This window comes from Gopherus evgoodei, chromosome 23 (genome assembly GCF_007399415.2).
Source record: "Gopherus evgoodei ecotype Sinaloan lineage chromosome 23, rGopEvg1_v1.p, whole genome shotgun sequence".
Lineage (NCBI taxonomy): Eukaryota > Metazoa > Chordata > Testudines > Testudinidae > Gopherus > Gopherus evgoodei.
Window position 1 is genome coordinate 920,518 of NC_044344.1, and position 17,839 is coordinate 938,356.

Genomic DNA, 17,839 nt, shown 5'->3' on the forward strand with positions numbered 1-17,839 from the left:
GACTCAGGTGCTCCAACACTGGAGTAACAGCCTCGTGCCCCATCTACTATTCTGCTGATCTTCAGACATCCTGCTTTTACACCCAGTATTTACCAGAGATCACAGTCCCCAAAGCTGCTCATTTTATCCCTTATTCCTTTCCTGTTGTTGAACTACCCACAAGATCTGGAAAGCAGAGTGAGTAGGAGTGACTTAGCTCACAGCCTTCTGCAGAGCACCAGACTCTCAGAGCAGCCAGATCAGACCCCCAGGAGAGGTCTCAGGCTACAGGGCTTTATGTATCTGATGTTCTTGAAAGGCACTAGCCCATGATGAGGACTGGCTAACCTCGGTGAGATCTCACAGCTGCCGTACAGCTTGTGCTTTCTCAAGGCAGGGATTTAGTCAAAGCTTCAGGCCACAGCATGTTTTTAAGGTTGACTTATAAATGTCAGCAGCACACACTCAGCCTGTGGAATTCATTTCCAGGGGATGTTGTGAAGAAAAAGTATAGCTGGGTTCAAAAAAGAATGAGATAAGTTCATGGAGGACAGGTCCATCAATGGCTATTAGCCAAGATGGTCAGGGACGCAACCCTAGCCTCCGACTGCCAGAAGCTGGGACTGGACGACAGGGGATGGATCACTCAATGACTGCTTGTTATGTTCATTCCCGCTGAATGGCCACTGTCAGAAAACAGAATAAGGAACTAGATGGACCATTGGTCTGACCCAGTACAGCTATTCCCATGTGCTTACGCTAAGACTCAGCGCCTTCAGCCTTCATGGACGCAGGCAGTGCAACACAGCTGCAGCAGTTTAAGAATAAGGCATTTGAGAACTTTGGACCAACATCAAACTTCATTATTTTCACCTGAGCGAGTTAGTACTCAGTATTTATTACTGTTATCAGAGGAACAGAATTGGCTCTCCTTCCACCTGCCTCCGTCATGTGACGGACTGGATTTAAACATGTTATTCTAAAAAAGACTAATACAAATTCTAACCTGGCAGCGTATTGAGAAAGTTATGTTTCCCTTTAAAGACACAGTCCCTTGTAATAGTGAAGTTACTATATAAAAAGCTACACAACATCATTAACAGATGGACTTGAAGACAGATCTCCATTATTAAAAATAGATGTTTTTTTCTGCAGAGTAGTCACTCTGGTGCATCAGATTCATTTCTCCTACCACGTAAAGACCCTGCAGTCCATAACTCTTAGATACAGCCCTTGTAAGCAATGATAATGGTGATTAAGTTTATCTTTTGATAAAGTTCTGTCATTAGAAATGAGTTTTAAGACAGATCTCCATTATGCAAATGGGTCATCTGGGCAGAGTAGTCACTCTAGTGCATCATATTCACTTCTACCACACAAAGACCCTGCAACCCATAACTCTTACAGTCTCGTCAGATTTTGGAAGCCATCATAGGTGAACGGAGGGAGGATTGGTAAACATGAGGCACTTTTGGACAGGCAGGCGATATGGTTGACTTCACATACACTAGAGTCCTGCTCACTGGTGAAAAAGACGCCATCAGGTGAGTATATGGAAGGGTCTATGTCATAATAATTGTAGGGTCTCAGAAAAATGCTGACTCCATTTCCCACAGTCACTGTGTTGGGAATATCCTCAGCATGTGGGATGTGAAGGAAACCAGTTGTTATCCAGGCAACCAAGTCCTGGGGAAGGGAGAGAGTGTCACATAACTTGGTTATTTCAGGAGAACATCCATTGGGGGCACATACTGGGGCAGACCAGTAACGTCCGAGGACAGAACCTGGGCCAAAGCCTGCGAATGCCACCTGCCGGGCTCCCTCTTTAGGAGAGCGTCTTGAGCAATGGAAACATTTTCCTGACATTTTCCCCCATTTGTTGCAATTTAAGATTTTTCAGACTTTCCCGACCAGCTCTGCTCATTCACTCTACACACAACTCAGTCACATGGACGTCACAAGGACAAAGAATGAACAGATGCTAACTCGGAAGAGGGAAAACATGGAGTGCAGTGAGTTGTTTTTCATTCCCCAAGACTTTCCTTTTGTCCCACAGAAACCAAGAGTCCTGTTAGCAATGTCTGTCTGAGCCCTGAGCAAAAGAACGGGCCTCGTCTGTGAGAGTCCTGGGCTGTGGATAGTTCTAAGACTGAGCGTAATACTCGTCACACTGTAATACATGGCCCGAGCACAAAGAGAACCCAGCTCACCTCGTTTACAATGGTCTCATTGTTTATGAAGTCAGCAAAGGCCACAGTGGGCGTCCAGGGGTCGTTCTGGTTGTAGATGCTGCTACTGGTTGGTTCCTCCTCTTTTCGTTTGGTGACAGCCAGTTTGTACCTAATGAGAGGAGAGAAAGAAGGCAGCCACACAAGACAGGGACATTTAAAACCAGATTGGGAGAAATATACTACAGGAAACACTCTGCCCTGGCCCCACCTGGCAGGCTGGATGGGGGCATGGGCTACATAATGAAGCTTCCATCTCAAGCTTCTACGATCCTAATGTACACCTCACAAAACCACTACCACAACATTTAGCCCAGCAGAAACTCCAGAGACTGGTATAGCAGGGTGCCAGTGAGGTGCATCAGCAGAAGGGGAATGGGTGTGACCTGAACTGGAATAGCGGGTACCGCGCAGGTCATGACTGAGACGCACTGACTGAGCTGTGGCCAAGGGGTGAGGCAGGACTGGGAAAACAGAGGGGGCTTCAGGCCACAGGTAAGGTGCACTGGAGGAAGTGTGTGGCAGCAGGGTTCAAAATGAACCATTGAAGTAGAGAATTCAATCAAGGTTTGCAACAGAGGTTTGGCTTTAAACTCCAAGGAGTGGGCAAACAGCTGATAGGGCATAACTGAGGCTACCTTTATGTCATGGAATCCGTGACTTCCAGAGACCTCGGTGATAGTCTCTGCTTTAGCCCTACGGGCTGCAGGACTCTGAGTCCCTGGCAGGTTTCCAGCAACAAGAAGGCCCCTGCAAAGTTCCAGTGACAGGTGACAGGCTCCTGAGGGGGCCCTCCTCAGGGTTCCAGTGACCATGCAGGAGGTGGGGGACACCTCGGGCAAGTGGCTGGGGTGTCTTGTTTTCTCTTTGGGAAATATGGTCACCCTGTATTTCCCAACTGCTACAGGGGGAGGGGGAACCTCACAGCTCCCAGCCACCACGGTGGTGGGGGAAACCAGGGAACTGCAGCAGCAAAAAATCACAGACAGGTCACGGCTTCCCTGAATTTTTGTTTCTTGCCCATGACCTGTCCATGATTTTTACTAAAAATCACCATGACAAAACTGTAGCCTTAGGCATAACTCCCAGCGATTGGTAAGAGAGAACATGACACCCTTTCATTAGAACCTACAAGAGCCTTTGCCCATGTCCATTCCATGGGTACCTGAACCATGAAGCCACTGGACACCTAGGCACCCACAGGTGACTTGTGTATCATCATAAACTATGTGGTAACATCTAGCTGAAGCTGCCTACCTCCCCCAGCTGATAGCTCTCTCCATCAAACTGGTTTCTGGCAGATGTTCCCCAGTGAAGCTAACGATCTGGATCCTGTAGCCACGCTGGTGGCCCCACTTATTTTCACTGTTGGCTGCAAAATAGATGTATCTGGGCATGTTTGAATGGAGCCGGAACGCAGCCTTGTCCTCTGTGTCCAGGACTGCTTTGGTGAGCCGTGGACGCTGTATCTGGTGCTCTGGACTCCAAGGAGCCTGCACAGACTCAAATGCCATGTCATGGGCCACCACAGTATTATTCACCCCTAAAAGACAAAGAAAAATGCCACTGAAGAAATCACTTCCTAGACAGCATAGGCATTCTCACCACCGCCCCATCCCAGAGACTCTGAACAACATGGGTTCTGCATGGGGCCATCTCCATGTCTGCAGCTCTGTGCCCAACAAGCAGTCCCACGCCAAACGAGCGGCTAAGTCCTTCGCAGCAATGACTGCAGTTGTGATGAGTGGCTGAGATGCAATGAGATGTGGCCGACTCCATCATCTGGCTCCCGTAATCACCTAAGGTGAAAATCATCCTTTGCAGAGGGTTAAGTAGAGCCTAAGAGGTGCATAACCCTTGTGCTAGCCCCTGCACTCTCCCCAGATGACAACGCAGCTACTGTAATTAACAAACATTACATATACAATAGGTCAGTGGTTTTCAACCTTTTTTCATTTCCAGACCCCTAAACAATTTCCAATGGAGGTGCAGACCCCATAGTCTGTGGCCTTCCAGGTGTCCACACACCACAGGTTGAAAACCCTGCAACAGAGCAAGAAGAATGTTTCTGCTCATGATTTTGCACCTTCCTAGAAGAGAAGGTGAACTTGCAAAGTGACGGGGAATGAGCAGCACCTCTCAAGAACTGGGCGATTCCATGTAATTCAGGGCCTTGCAGGGAATGAGTCTGAGCAGTAAGGGTCAGGGAGGGTGGCTTTTGTCATATGTGAATTCCAGGGATTTAGAGTGGCATTAGGATCTTTCTATGATATTATCTGTCCCTTTCCTAATGGTTCTAACTTTCTGTTCACTTTTTTGACTGTTGCTGCACATAGTTCCCTGAAAACATCTGCTCTATCAACAATGACTCCAAGGTCTCTTTCTTGAGCAGTAGCAGCTAATTTAGACTCCATCGTTTTGCCTGTATAGCTGAGATCATAATTTTCCAATGTCCCTTACTTTGCACTTATCAACACTGAGGCCATGTCTACATCTAAAATTTTGCAGCGCTGGTTGTTACAGCTGTATTAGTACAGCTGTATAGGGCCAGCGCTGCAGAGTGGCCACACTTACAGCAACCAGCGCTGCAAGTGGTGTTAGATGTGGCCACACTGCAGCGCTGTTGGGCGGCTTCAAGGGGGGTTCCGGGACGAGAGAGCAAACCGGGAAAGGAAACCAGCTTCCCCGCGGTTTGCTCTCTCGGTCCCGGAGCCAGCCAGCAAACCGCAGGGAAGGAGACCTGCTTGCTCGGGGTTCCGGGACCGAGAGAGCAAACCGGGAACGCCGCGGTTTGCTCTCTCGGTCCCGGAGCCAGCCAGCAAACCGCAGGGAAGGAGACCTGCTTGCTCGGGGTTCCGGGACCGAGAGAGCAAACCGCGGCGAAGCTGGTTTCCTTTCCCGGTTTGCTCTCTCGGTCCCGGAACCCCGAGCAAGCAGGTCTCCTTCCCTGCGGTTTGCTGGCTGGCTCCGGGACCGAGAGAGCAAACCGCGGCGTTCCCGGTTTGCTCTCTCGGTCCCGGAACCCCGAGCAAGCAGGTCTCCTTCCCTGCGGTTTGCTGGCTGGCTCCGGGACCGAGAGAGCAAACCGGGAAAGGAAACCAGCTTGATTACCAGAGGCTTCCTCCTTCCACGGAGGTCAAGAAAAGCGCTGGTAACTGTCTACATTGGATTACCAGCGCTGGATCACCAGCGCTGGATCCTCTACACCCGAGACAAAACGGGAGTACGGCCAGCGCTGCAAACAGGGAGTTGCAGCGCTGGTGGTGCCCTGCAGATGTGTACACCTTCAAAGTTGCAGCGCTGTAACTCCCTCACCAGCGCTGCAACTTTCTGATGTAGACAAGCCCTGAATTTCATCTGCCAGTTTGTTGCCCAGTTGCCTAGTCTTGTGAGATCCCTTTGTAACTCTTCACAGGCAGCATTGGACTTAACTATCTTGAGTAATTTTGGATTGTCTGCAAATTTTGCCACCTCACTGTTCACCTTGTTTTCCAGATCATTTATGAGAGATCCTGGTCACGTACATATTCATCATCCACTGCCAAAAAATAATGCTTCAACTTTTTCCAGGCTCTATGAGGTGGGGGAAGAAGTCACAGGAAAGGCTTCAACTATGAAGATGGACAGAAACATTCTTCAGCAACTAATCACAGCCTATGAAGCCAGCAGGACTGTTAATTTGCAACAGATTTTGACATGAGTTAATGCCGATCCCTTTGGCATTAGCACAGGCAACTGACGGTCTAAGAACAGGCACAAAAGCAATATTGGGTAATGTACTGACAGCCAATGTCCACTACCCACCAACAGTTAACTCTACTAGGAGGAGCTGTCTTGTGATAGATGCATAAGATTTGGTACAAGCCAAAGGAAAGCCCTCCAGGGCCAAAACATTTGGAGACCTTGTAGACTCGTTGGTAAGAACAGGCCTGGGGCAGACTTTCACAGAATAGACATGCATTTGGCAGTTACTGCGAAGAATATATTAAAAGTGTTGTACAAGGCAAAAATGCACAAGAAGTACTAGACCCATCTGAAGAAAGGTGGAAGGCAGATACGTGCCTCTCCCAAGTAACTGGATGAATTTCATTGCACTGCCAGAAAATCAGGAGGCTCCTGCAATATTTTTATCTGAGTAACTAAGACTAGTCTACTAACAAATTCAGTGCATGGACATGAGGCTGGTAAGGGCCCATGGGAATAAGATAATCGAGTTGTTCACGAGAAGGAGTCCCAGGAACTTTCCAAATTCTGTGAGCCAGGAAAAGGTGGTTATAAGTCTCTGGTTCTCAGTTTGAGTTGCTCTGGCTTCTTCTGCTTAGGCAAAGTGAGTTTACTTGAGGCTTTCATTGAAAATAATTTCAGTGCAGCTACAGCGGGTCTGAGCTTACCTGCCTCTACTTACCCTCGGGAGGATGGATGCCAGAAATCAAGCCCACAGCTCTATCCAGGTTGGATTATTTATTTATATCTTTTTATTTTAGGAAACACGTTGTCCTCCTCCAGTAACGCTGGGGTTGTTTGCTCCTCCCACAGACAGCAGCTTGTGTGTGAAAATCATCCATGTGGCTTTTGTCACAAATGAAAATAATGCCAAGAAAATCCCAGTCAACGCCAGGCAGCCTGCAGCCCAGCGAGGTTAGTGCAGAGTGACTTGCAGACTCACATCCCAGCCTGTGTGGGCGTGACAGGCGCCATCTGTGCTATACCTTTTCTAAGTGCATAGCACAAGGAGTTCAAGCAAGATGCAGCAGAGCTGCCTTTCTTATTCAGGGACAGGGCTGGCTCCAGGCACCAGCAAAGGAAGCAGGTGCTTGGGGCGGCCAATGGAAAGGGGTAGCATGTCTGAATCTTCAGCAGCAATTCGGCAGCAAGCCCTTCGCTCCAAGAGGGACCCGCTGCCAAATTGCCACCAAAGAACGAAGCAGCGCAGTAGAGCTGCCGCCGAAGTGCCACCAACCATGGCTTTATCTTTCTTTTTTTCCGCTTTGCTGCTTGGGGCGGCAAAACAGCTGGAGCCGGCCCTGTTCAGGGATCACAGCTGTTAGCTGCCCTGAGAGAAGGAATCCAAAGCTCGGGGTCAGAGGTGCATGTGCGCAATACTGTGTGTCACAGGGATGGGGCAAAACACAGCCCTTCCCTTAACGGTGCTGCCAGAACACTGGCTGTGGTCAGCTGGACACAGTTCGGCCTGTTACTGCAGAACTTACAGCTAAAGCCTGGCTCATTAGGGGTCGCTGACGTATAAGCACCCAGACTGAAACGGCCCCTGGAAAGAGCTAGAACGGCACCCAGAGAGTGGCTAATGGGATGGCATGGGCGAGAGTCTTCTCCTTTGTCTGGGCCCCGAGCCCTTGCTGAGCTTCCTTGGCATTTCCGAGCAGCTGCGCCAAAGGATGGTTAATGGCCAGGACCTCTTTTCCAGAGCACAGAGGCAGCCAGGGAGGTAGCTACTTAGTCCCCAGTGGATCTCCCTTGCAGAGGAACTCAAGAGACTCCATTAGTGCATGGAAAAAACCCAGGGGGCCTAATCCCTACACTGGTGTAAAAGCAGGAGTGAAGTCAGTGGGACTACGCCTGTGTCAAACCAGCACTCGGTTACCACAGCGATGGGCTGCAGCAGAAAACCCTCCAATAGAAACTAATGCCAGTGAGCAGGGAAGGCAAGAGGGGCTCAGCCTGGCCATTATCTAGTGCTTACCCCTCAAGCCTTGCCCCAGTATAGCCACCTAGGGGCAATTAGTGACCCCAGCTGGGTGCAATGGAGTTGGAGCGACTCAGCACAGCTGCAGAGGACCTACTTCCCCAGAGCTGAACTCAGCTGACAGGAGCAGACCCAGGAGAGCGGAGCTGGGAGTGTCCCCCCACCCCAGGAAGGGCCTGCTAAGCAAACTGAAGAAGACTGTGGGGACAGAACTGATCCCTGTGGAAGGCCCTGGAAATGAGGCAAGATCCAGCGAAGAGCTGCAGAGGAAGCAGGATTCTCCTGTAGAGAGAAATCCCCAGGGAACAAAGTAGGCTCCAGGGTGGGGAGGGCTGAGATAGGCTTTGTAAGTGAAAGCAGAAATCTTCAGTAGCCCAAGGGGGCAGGTGAATTATTCGGGTTTGCTTGGCTTTTCACTTGGACCTTGTGGTTCCCCTGAAAGGGGCTTGAACTTTGTTCCTTGGCCACGGAAGCCCTGGTGAGAAGCAGACAGCCTGCAGGCAGCGCTGGAGCCGAGAGTACTGGCACTATTACACGTGGACGCAAGGGGGGGTGCTCCAAGGGTGAATGTGCCCCACTGCATCTGTAAGCACTTCAGGGGAGGGGCTGTCTCATCACCACATGTTCATACAGCGCCTAGACACAGGTTCCCGTTCCCCCAAGAAGCTGCTCTTGTGGCCCTTGGATCTGCTTTGCAGTAAGCAACAGCTGAGCCTGGAGCCGTGATGATCCCCGCGTCCTGCAGAAAGGCCGAACTCCGTTTCGGCTCCAGCACTATAGTTCTCCCTGCTGAAGGACTGAGCCCTGTTCAGCAAAGGCCCTGCCAGCTTCCAAGGAGCGTGAAGAACATCACAAGGCAGGATCTCAAACAAGCTAGAGTTGAGGGTTGTCAGAGAGACCTGAACTGACTGGCAAAGCCCCAGCAACCTCAACCCTACGCCAGCGGGACTCCTGGGGCTCTGCAGATTAGAGAAGAGTTCATCTCTAATTTGATGCGTGCCCCATTCCCAGGTGATTGGGTTGCTGGACTGATTGGGGGAGGCCTGGTGGGTCACCACCTTAGAACTGACCCAAGGCTCCTGGCAACTTTCCACACCTTTTGGCATCTTGGAAGGAAATGGCTCTTCCCCCATACAGCTCATCGTGTTTCTGAATCCTGCTCCTTGGATTACACAGTTCTGCCTGAAAGCCTGGACCTGGATCCTTCAGCATTGTGGCTAGCACGCTTATGCATGCCAGCAAGTTAAAGAAGTATGGACTGGATGAATGGTGGATAGAAAGCTGGCTAGATGGTTGGGCTCAAAGGGTAGTGATCAATAGCTCCATGTCACTGGCAGCTGGTATTTGGGGCCAGTTTTGTTCAATATCTTCACAACTGATCTGGAGGATGGCGTGGACTGCACCCTCAGCAAGTTTGCAGATGACACTAAACTGGGTGGAGTGGTAGATATGCTGGAGGGTAGGGATAGGATCAAAGGGACCTAGAAAAATTAGAGAATTGGGCCAAAAGAAACCTGATGAGATTCAACAAGGACAAGTGCAGAGTCCCGCACTTAGGATGGAAGAATCCCATGCACCACTATAGGCTGGGGACCGACTGGCTAGGCAGCAATTCTGCAGAAAAGGACCTAGGGGTTACAGTGGACGAGAAGCTGGATATGAGTCAACAGTGTGCCTTTGTTGCCAAGAAGGCTAACGGCATTTTGGGCTGTATAAGTAGGGGCATTCCCAGCAGATCGAGGGACATGATCATTCCCCTCTACTCGGCATTGGTGAGGCCTCATCTGGAGTACTGTGTCCAGTTTTGGGCCCCACACTACAAGAAGGATGTGGAAAAATTGGAAAGAGTCCAGTGGAGGGCAACAAAAATTATCTGGAGGCTGGAGCACATGACTTATGAGGAGAGGCTGAGGGAACTGGAATGTTTAGTCTGCAGAAGAGAAGAATGAGGTGGGATTTGATAGCGTTTCAACTATTTGAAGCAGGGTTCCAAAGAGGATGGAGCTCGGCTGTTCTCAGTGGTGGCAGATGACAGAACAAGGAGTAATGGTCTCAAGTTGCAATGGGGGAGGTTTAGGTTGGATATTAGAAAAAACTTTTTCCACTAGGAGGGTGGTGAAGCACTGGAATGGGTTCCCTAGGGAGGTGGTGGAATCTCCTTCCTTAGAGGTTTTTAAGGTCAGGCTTGACAAAGCCCTGGCTGGGATGATTTAGTTGGGGATTGGTCCTGCCTGGAGCAGCGGGTTGGACTAGATACGTCCTGAGGCCCCTTCCAACCCTGATATTCTATGATTCTAACTGCCGCTCTGGGGATTTATCAGACTAGCCACCCCTAACACCAGCCACCCCTCTGCTCTCGTTTTTTTTCTGGGTAGAGAAGATAAAGCCAGTGAAGTGCATTATTTACGTCCATCCTGAGGCTCTTCGCTTGCCTCCCCAAAACTGCTTGGCCAGGCACCTGGTGAGTGATATTTGTTTGCATGAATCTTTCCTTATTAGAGACTCCAATGCTCTGGTTCACATGGCTATTGCCCCTGAAGAAAGCCTATGGACCAAAACCCCACGAGGCAAGCAGCAGAGACGGCTTCTCACCAGGAGGGCACCAATCTTAAAAAGATGATGTTTGGCCTGAGGTACCAGGCGCTGGGCATGTGGATGAGCCTGGGCTGAGAAATGCAACAGAAATAAGCAACCACGAGACAGACTCCTAACGGAGAACCTCCCTCTCCCTGTTTCCCACCAGAAATCTTATCATGCCATGTTGGACAAGGGCCATTTCCTTGTGAAAGGACAGGTGGTTCCCACTTCCTCCAGCTGGACATTCCACTGGACAAATGAAAATGCAGTTGGGTTAGTGGTCCCCTGTTGAACCAACAGCGACCCCATGGAAGGGCCTTGATGAAGTCTAGTGCAAGTCAGCCTGGGTCATCACCCTGGGCACTGCAGCAGGGAAGGAGGAGACCTGGATTCTGGCTTACTTCAGTTACTCTGTGAGCTTGGTACTCGTGTCCCCTCAGTTTCCCCATTTAAGTGGGAACGATATGGTTGACCCAGCTCTGCGAAGCAATTCAAGAGCTATGACTGAAGGTCTGATGTACGTGCGATGCGTGCTCACTACGGCAGTTTGCACTAGAGTATCTCCCATCTGTCGCTTCCTGTCAGACTCTCCTCATGTCCCCAGCACCAGGAGCTCTCTGCCTTTCTGCCCCTGTTGAGTGGCTGGCATTCAGCAGGCTGGCTTTTCTCTGCAGAGCCCCAAAACTCCAGCTTGTTTGTTGCTAGGAAGGGTGCAGGGACTGCTGTTACCAGAATTCAGGCCAGAGCCTATTGCTGAAAGGAGCTGGTAGGGCAGACTTCTAACCTGTTCATCTAATGAACATTTGCAGGTCACGTGCAGAGCATAGACAGACAAGTGTGCATGATGCAGGCCTCTTAAACAACCTGCCCCAGACCCACCACACCTGAGCTTGCTGTGGCTGCTTCACCCTTGGCAAAATCCCAGAGGGCTTGTGAGAAATGGGTGAAACGTAAGAGGTGATTTAAAATCGGTTTGTGCAAGTGCTGTGCCTCTCACCGAGCCTAGGAGCTGCACAGAGCAGCCTCAGCGCTAGAAGGTGAGCACCAGTGTTCCAGCCTGAGGTTCCTGTGACTGCTAGAAACTGATCTGCCAGCAGCTCACCTCCTGTCTGACTTACATTGGTGGCTTGTTCTAATGCTGCTCTCTGCTGGCTGAGAGTTGGGCTGCTGGGCGGAACCAGACAGTGGGCCAGTTACACTCATGCCGCTGCCAAAGCTCGTGCCCAAATAAATGTGTTAGACTCAGGTGCCACAAGGACTCCTGTTCTTCGTGCCATGGCACTGACTTCACAGGTACCCAAGAGCAGAGCACAGGCTGCTGTATCCGCAATGTCTGCATCCCCCTCTCAGCATTCGGGGACGGTGGGTACTAGAGTACAGGCGCCTGGGGGAGGGAGCTGCACAGCCTGTTAACCTGGGAGAGGGGTATTGTAACAGCAAAGAGCTGAGCACCGTCTTTCAGCACTCCTGGGCGCGGAAAGGCCCTGCGCTACCGCGGGCCGCCCCCTGGGCAAGAGGAGAATTCTAATGGTGACCAAGTAGCTGCAGCTGGTGGGCTTTGTATTCGGGACGAGCTTGCACCTGCCATTAAGATTCTTCACATAAAAACCTCTTGGGTTTCCCATGCACGCTCCGGGCTGGAACATGCAGTGGACAAGGGTCCAGGAATGTGACCTCCCACCTCATCCAGAAAGGGAGGAGATGTTGCCTTTATACCTGCGTCCACCCACTCCGCGTTCAGTCTTGGGCTGTGCAACTTTTCCTGCAGCCCAGGGGACTGGCCTCACTTGCTGACAGCCCACGGTGCCGATCTACACCCTACGGCATCTTTCATGAGGTGGGGGGTTGGCACTTTGGCCAGATATGATCAAAATGCCCAGTGGAGACTACAGCTAAAGAGGAGATCAGAGCAAGAGATTTTACTCTGGAGAAAGGAGGAGGGTAGATGAGACACCTCCGCTACAAACAAATATTATAATCTCTCTCTCTCACACACACACACCCAGTTCCTGTCTTCCCTTTCCTAACACTACTTTTGGGACAGCCTAGGACTGGAACGTGTGCCTGAGCACTGTGTGTCAAACACAACACAAAGAGGGAAAACAGAGAGATGATTAGAAACAGAGAGTTCTGCATTACCAGCCCTAAGACAGAAAGGAAACCAAAGAGCCACAGCTGGGAGATAAAGACACCTGGGTCTTATCCAAATGAGTCCCAAGCAGGCGCTTTTGGTTACCTAAATCTTAGGGGATAATCAGCCTTTCCATGTAAACCTTCAGCCTACTTGGCCAATTCCCCCAAGCAGAAGGAGCTACAGAGAGCCGAGAGCAGACATCGCCATCGAGGAAGCTAATGCATGAGCAGCAGTAATGAGACCAGGGCTATTCTGGAATGTCCCATATTGATCTACAAATGAAGCCTGTTCAGTGGTTGTCTCTAGAACTCTTCACTGTTTATCGGGTTTCAGATATTGATGAATAGAGAGATTCCTTAACTTCACTTCCTTCAACGGTGGAAATCTGTAAAATGACCAGTATTCCCCAGCCTTGCCTTTGCTTTTCATGCCAGCTCAGGACTCCATTCTCATTCCGAGAGCTTACCCAGCAGCCTCCTGGCTATTAAGGAGTCTGACCAGCAGCAGAGCAAGATAATGCTTCCTCGCCATAACCAGAGTGAGGGCACAAAAAGGGGCAGAGATAGAGAAACACTATTGGTGGGGTATACACCAGGCAGGTCTCTCTGATAACAGAGAAAGAAGAAAAGCAGCACTCCAGAGTCCAAGAGAAACCTTATTTTGCAAATCTAAATGTACCTGGGAGGTGCTGGGATACTAAAAAGGATGGGAACAAAACTAGAATTAAAAGTTACACAGAAACCTACCTCCAACGTCCAAGTCCACTTTATAATTGATGGAATGGGTGTGCACCGTCCCCAGGGTGTGATCCCCAACCCTATTGCCATAGTCCAGACCGTCACCGTACAGAAAGGATGAAGTCATGTAGCCTGTGGCTTGGACTTTGGCCTCGATAGCTCCATTCTGGTAGAAGATGAAGTCCCAGACGTAGTCGTAGTTGCCCAGAGTGGCAATGGACCGAAGGACCAGAGCAGAGTTGGTCAGACCCCCGTAGTACAGGGACTGCAAGTTGGAGTAATGGCGCCTCAGCGGAGACCCAGAGTTCTGCTCAAAAATGCAGATGGAGTTTTTATGCGTTTCAGGTGTCTCTGTTTCAACTAGGTAGTGAGTGTCTACATAAGTGGCTGAATAGGGGCAATCAACCCCCCGGACTAAGGGGTACATGAATCTCCCGATGCCAAAGCTCCCATCCATGTACCTGGTTGACATCCCTCCAGGACAGTTGGACCCATAGACAGATATAGCATCCTGGACACTGATTTCATAGACAATCCTCTCCCCCTTAAATCTGATGTCAAAGAGACGTATCCCCGTGTTCACGTTCACCCCAAAGGCAAAGTTCCAGGCCTGGGAGATGACTTGGTTGTTTTGGACACTGTAGCGGGGCCCATGAGGCTCGTACTGCAGAGGGAACGGAGCCCTGGGGGGTGCTCGGGGCTGCATGGAAGAAAATCCCCCGTCGGGTGGGGCTCTCGTAACTGGGTTCACTTTGACACGGCCCTGCTGGAACTCGCTCTCCAGCTGCACCAAGTCCTTGTAGTACTGGCCGTTATAAAACACTTTTCTCACCCGCCACTGGGAGACGTTCAGGCTGCTGTGATCAACCAGCACCTCCAGCCCCACGGGGTGCAGGAAGTAGCCGCTCACGTTGTGGAACAGAGCAAACCAGGTGCTGCGGTCTCCGGACTGGAACCCCCGGGGGGCTGAGGTTAGTGATACAAAATTGGTCCCATTACAATCAAATACTCGATTCAGGAAGGTCGGGGCTGCTGAGAACGTCTCCCTCCGTAAGAAGATTTCAATCTGCTCATACTCCTTACCCAGCACCGGTCTGCGGTGGTACGGCAGCTTCCCGCCGTACTTCTGCACCGTGATGTCCTGGTGAGTTGTGGGCTTTGGCAGGGGACCCACCACGTACTCTGTGACATTCGGATCTGGTTGGTTTCCGAAATACACCACAGCCAGTGCCTGCCGGGGGGGTCGCCTGCCCCCACGATCCAAGAACCCCAGCACCTTGGCCTTGGTGGGGATCTGCACATCGACGTAGTAAATGCAGTTATCAGAGGGGTTTGCATTATAGGCGTCTACCAGTGGCACCCCAAGGCTGCGCTGCAGGTACCTCACCACTTGCACCATTTCTTCTGGTGTCAGATCAGCAAAGACCAGGCTCTGGTCGCTGTGCTTTCCCTCCTGGCTGCTCAGGCTCTGCTGTTCACAACTGGCTGGTTTCACTCCTTTAGTCAGCAACACACAAACCAAAGCGAAAATTGTGGCTAGCGCCAGAACCAGGAGGATGAGGACAGTTTTCAGGTTCATGTTGCTGCAGCCAGGAAGGCAGAGGAGCTTGAGGCTTCAGGAACCACTTCCAGAGTGGTGTTCCCAGCTACAGGCAGCCTGTTTAAGCTGCAGCTGAATGGGTTAAGTAGAGGAAACATGAGCTGTGGAGGCGAGGTCAGAGGAGGAGATCTGAACTTTGTGGGGACCAGAAAGGGCAGGTCTTCGCTATCAGCCCATCCAGCACGCTCTGTGTTACCGTGTAACTGATATCCAGACGACCAGTTACAGGGCAGGCGCCGTTCATTGTTTGTTCAGACCCACTTCCAGAGGCTGCCTGTAAAAGATGCGATCCAAGCACTCAGCATCAGTAGGGGGGTGAAACCAAATCTACAAGAGGCTGGAGATTTTCGCTATAGCGCAGAATTCCATCCCTTCCTGACTCACTGAACTTGGACGGCTCCTGGAGCTCCGTTCTCATGAACTCTACGCTGCTGCTAGTTTCTGGTCCTCAGTCTGATTTGCTCTTGCATTTCCTTGGTAAGCAGGGTGGTTGTAGTGTTATCTCTGAAAACGATTCCATCTTGACTGTGGCTCTGGATTAACCAACGCTCGTTTGGGACAGACTAGAGCCTAGGGACACAGCAAATGTGGCGGAAGGAGCTAGGCGCTAAGTCAGGATTTGGATTTTAATGTGCACTCAGGCCTTGCCTACACAAAGGGAATTGACAGTGGCACAGTCCTCTAATGGAGCCATGAAGCACAGCTGATGCCAGGGGCCTATGCTGGGGTTTGCACTGGGGTAACGTCTCTAACAGACAAGGTCCCGCCACCCCCCAGTTCCAGGAGTCAGCATTTCTAGGTTGCTAACACAAAGCAGGTCCTTGTGGGATGGAGGGGAGGCAGGGGATCCAGCTCCTACTGGTGCCATGTCTGGCTCGGGGGGGGATGCAAAGTGTCTCTTTTACTGTTCCCTTTTTGCAGACGGTGGTACGGCAGCTTCCCGCCGTACTTCTGCACCGTGATGCCCTGGTGAGTTGTGGGCTTTGGCAGGGGACCCACCATGTACTCCGTGACATTCGGATCTGATTGGTTTCCGAAATACACCACAGCCAGTGCCTGCCGGGGGGGTCGCCTGCCCCCATGATCCAAGAACCCCAGCACCTTGGCCTTGGTGGGGAGCTGCACATCGACGTAGTAAATGCAGTTATCAGAGGGGTTTGCATTATAGGCGTACACCACTTGCACCATTTCTTCTGGCGTCAGATCAGCAAAGACCAGGCTCTGGTCGCTGTGCTTTCCCTCCTGGCTGCTCAGGCTCTGCGGCTCACAACTGGCTGGTTTCACTCCTCTAGTCAGCAACACACAAACCAAAGCAAAAATTGTGGCTAGCGCCAGAACCAGGAGGATGAGGACAGTTTTCAGGTTTATGTTACTGCAGCCACGAAGGCAGAGGCGACTCCTGGAGCTTTACACAGCTTCCAGAGAGGCTGCCGTCAGCCTGTTTGGACTGTGGCTGGACGGTTAGTACAGGAAACATGAAAGGTGGAGAGAGGCTGGGGGAGGAGATCTGAAATTTGTGGGGACTAGAAAGGGCAGGTCTTTGCTCCCAGCCCATCCAGCATGCTCTGTGGTCCTCCAAAAGCCATGCATTAGGAAAACTACTGGAGCCACAGGGCCCGTGTCTCATAAGACAAATTTTACATCATTATGTCACTTTTTTAAGTCTGGCCAGTTTGCTGAGGTTACCCATGAGGGCGGGGATGGTATTGTTGGCATCAGGTGAGGTAGGCACATTACCAGCCTGCGTGAGTGGAGTTTTCACCACCACAGCTTAGAATTTCACCACTTTGCATTTCACTCAGTTTCCCTAATTTCCCAGGCTCCTTCCACACACACACACCCCCTGGCTGTGCGGTTTTGGTTCCCAGTTTGGCCTCCAGCAGCAGCTCCCGTGTGAAGGAACATGCACAGCGATGTGAAAGCCAAAGGGATTGGGCACCCCAGTGCAGGGCCTTAGTCTCAGCACTCAAATCCCAATTACTCATTAGCACCAGCATCGTGCCACTGCACAGTCTGTAATTAGCCAATCTTGGTCACACTCCCATGAGACAACTCAGGGTCATTATTAGCCCTGCTTCATGGAGTGAGAGGAGATGACTTCCTGCAGGCCACCAAGAGAGGCAGAGCCAGGGTTAGCACACAGGAGTCCCTGGATTCCACCACATATGTGCTCATCCCTCTCCTGAGGCTGCCTGGCCACACACTGGTGACCAGCTTGGTACTGGATGGGGGGGCGGGGTTCAGGGAAAATAGAAGACATTTCTGAACTGCCACTTTCCCCATTTTCCCTGGACTGTGCATGGCGCTGGCAGCCTCATGCTGGAACTCCCACTGGTTAGCATGACTTTTCCTGACTCATTTTAGTAAGTTACTGTTTTCCTTGGTCTCCCTGAACCAGACAGACAGCAGCCTGAGACTGCCAGGCAGACAGCAGAGATTTGGGGCGCACAAGCCCTGCAGCTTTAGCCGTAATCCCTGCCAGATCTCCAGCCTCTGCTGAACACACAAGGAAACCAACAATCAAAGCAAGTGTCCATTCCTGCTGCCAGCCTCGCCTCACCCCTGCCTCCCTTCTCCTGCAGGCAACACTCACCCTTACATGTGGGGGGCAGGTTGCTTCCTCCTCAGGCAGTTCCACCTTTACTCCCATTGCAGCTTCCTCGCCTTGGGATTGGGCCCATCTCCCTGCCCTATGGAGAAGCATTTAGGCAGTGCTGCTCTTGACAAAGAACCTACATCATCCCATCCCCGGCCCCAGCAGCCTTCTCTGGCCTAGTCTGCAGGTGTGAAGACAGACACAAGCGGACTCGGGTCATTTCGGAGTCCACCCAATTCTGACGCCTTGGCAACTAGTCTAGTGCTGTGGCGAGGGCAGGAGCC

The 17,839-nt window shown here is 51.2% G+C and overlaps 1 protein-coding gene across 2 annotated transcripts; it reads right to left on the reverse strand.

Annotated features, from left to right (window-relative positions):
- Positions 1-844: 844 nt before the first annotated feature.
- LOC115638956 (membrane primary amine oxidase-like) lies at positions 845-16,933 on the reverse strand. 2 transcript variants are annotated; one of them, XM_030541146.1, is made up of 5 exons: positions 16,145-16,933; positions 13,369-14,755; positions 3,465-3,750; positions 2,190-2,319; positions 845-1,665 (listed from the first exon to the last, which is right to left on the reverse strand). In XM_030541146.1, the coding sequence occupies exons 1-5, from the start codon at positions 16,145-16,147 to the stop codon at positions 1,381-1,383; spliced, it is 2,091 nt and encodes a 696-aa protein (XP_030397006.1). In that variant the 5' UTR covers positions 16,148-16,933; the 3' UTR covers positions 845-1,380. The 2 variants fall into 2 exon arrangements, with proteins under 2 accessions (XP_030397006.1, XP_030397005.1); XM_030541145.1 differs by lacking the exon at positions 16,145-16,933 and having other exon boundaries at positions 13,369-14,961.
- Positions 16,934-17,839: the final 906 nt, after the last annotated feature.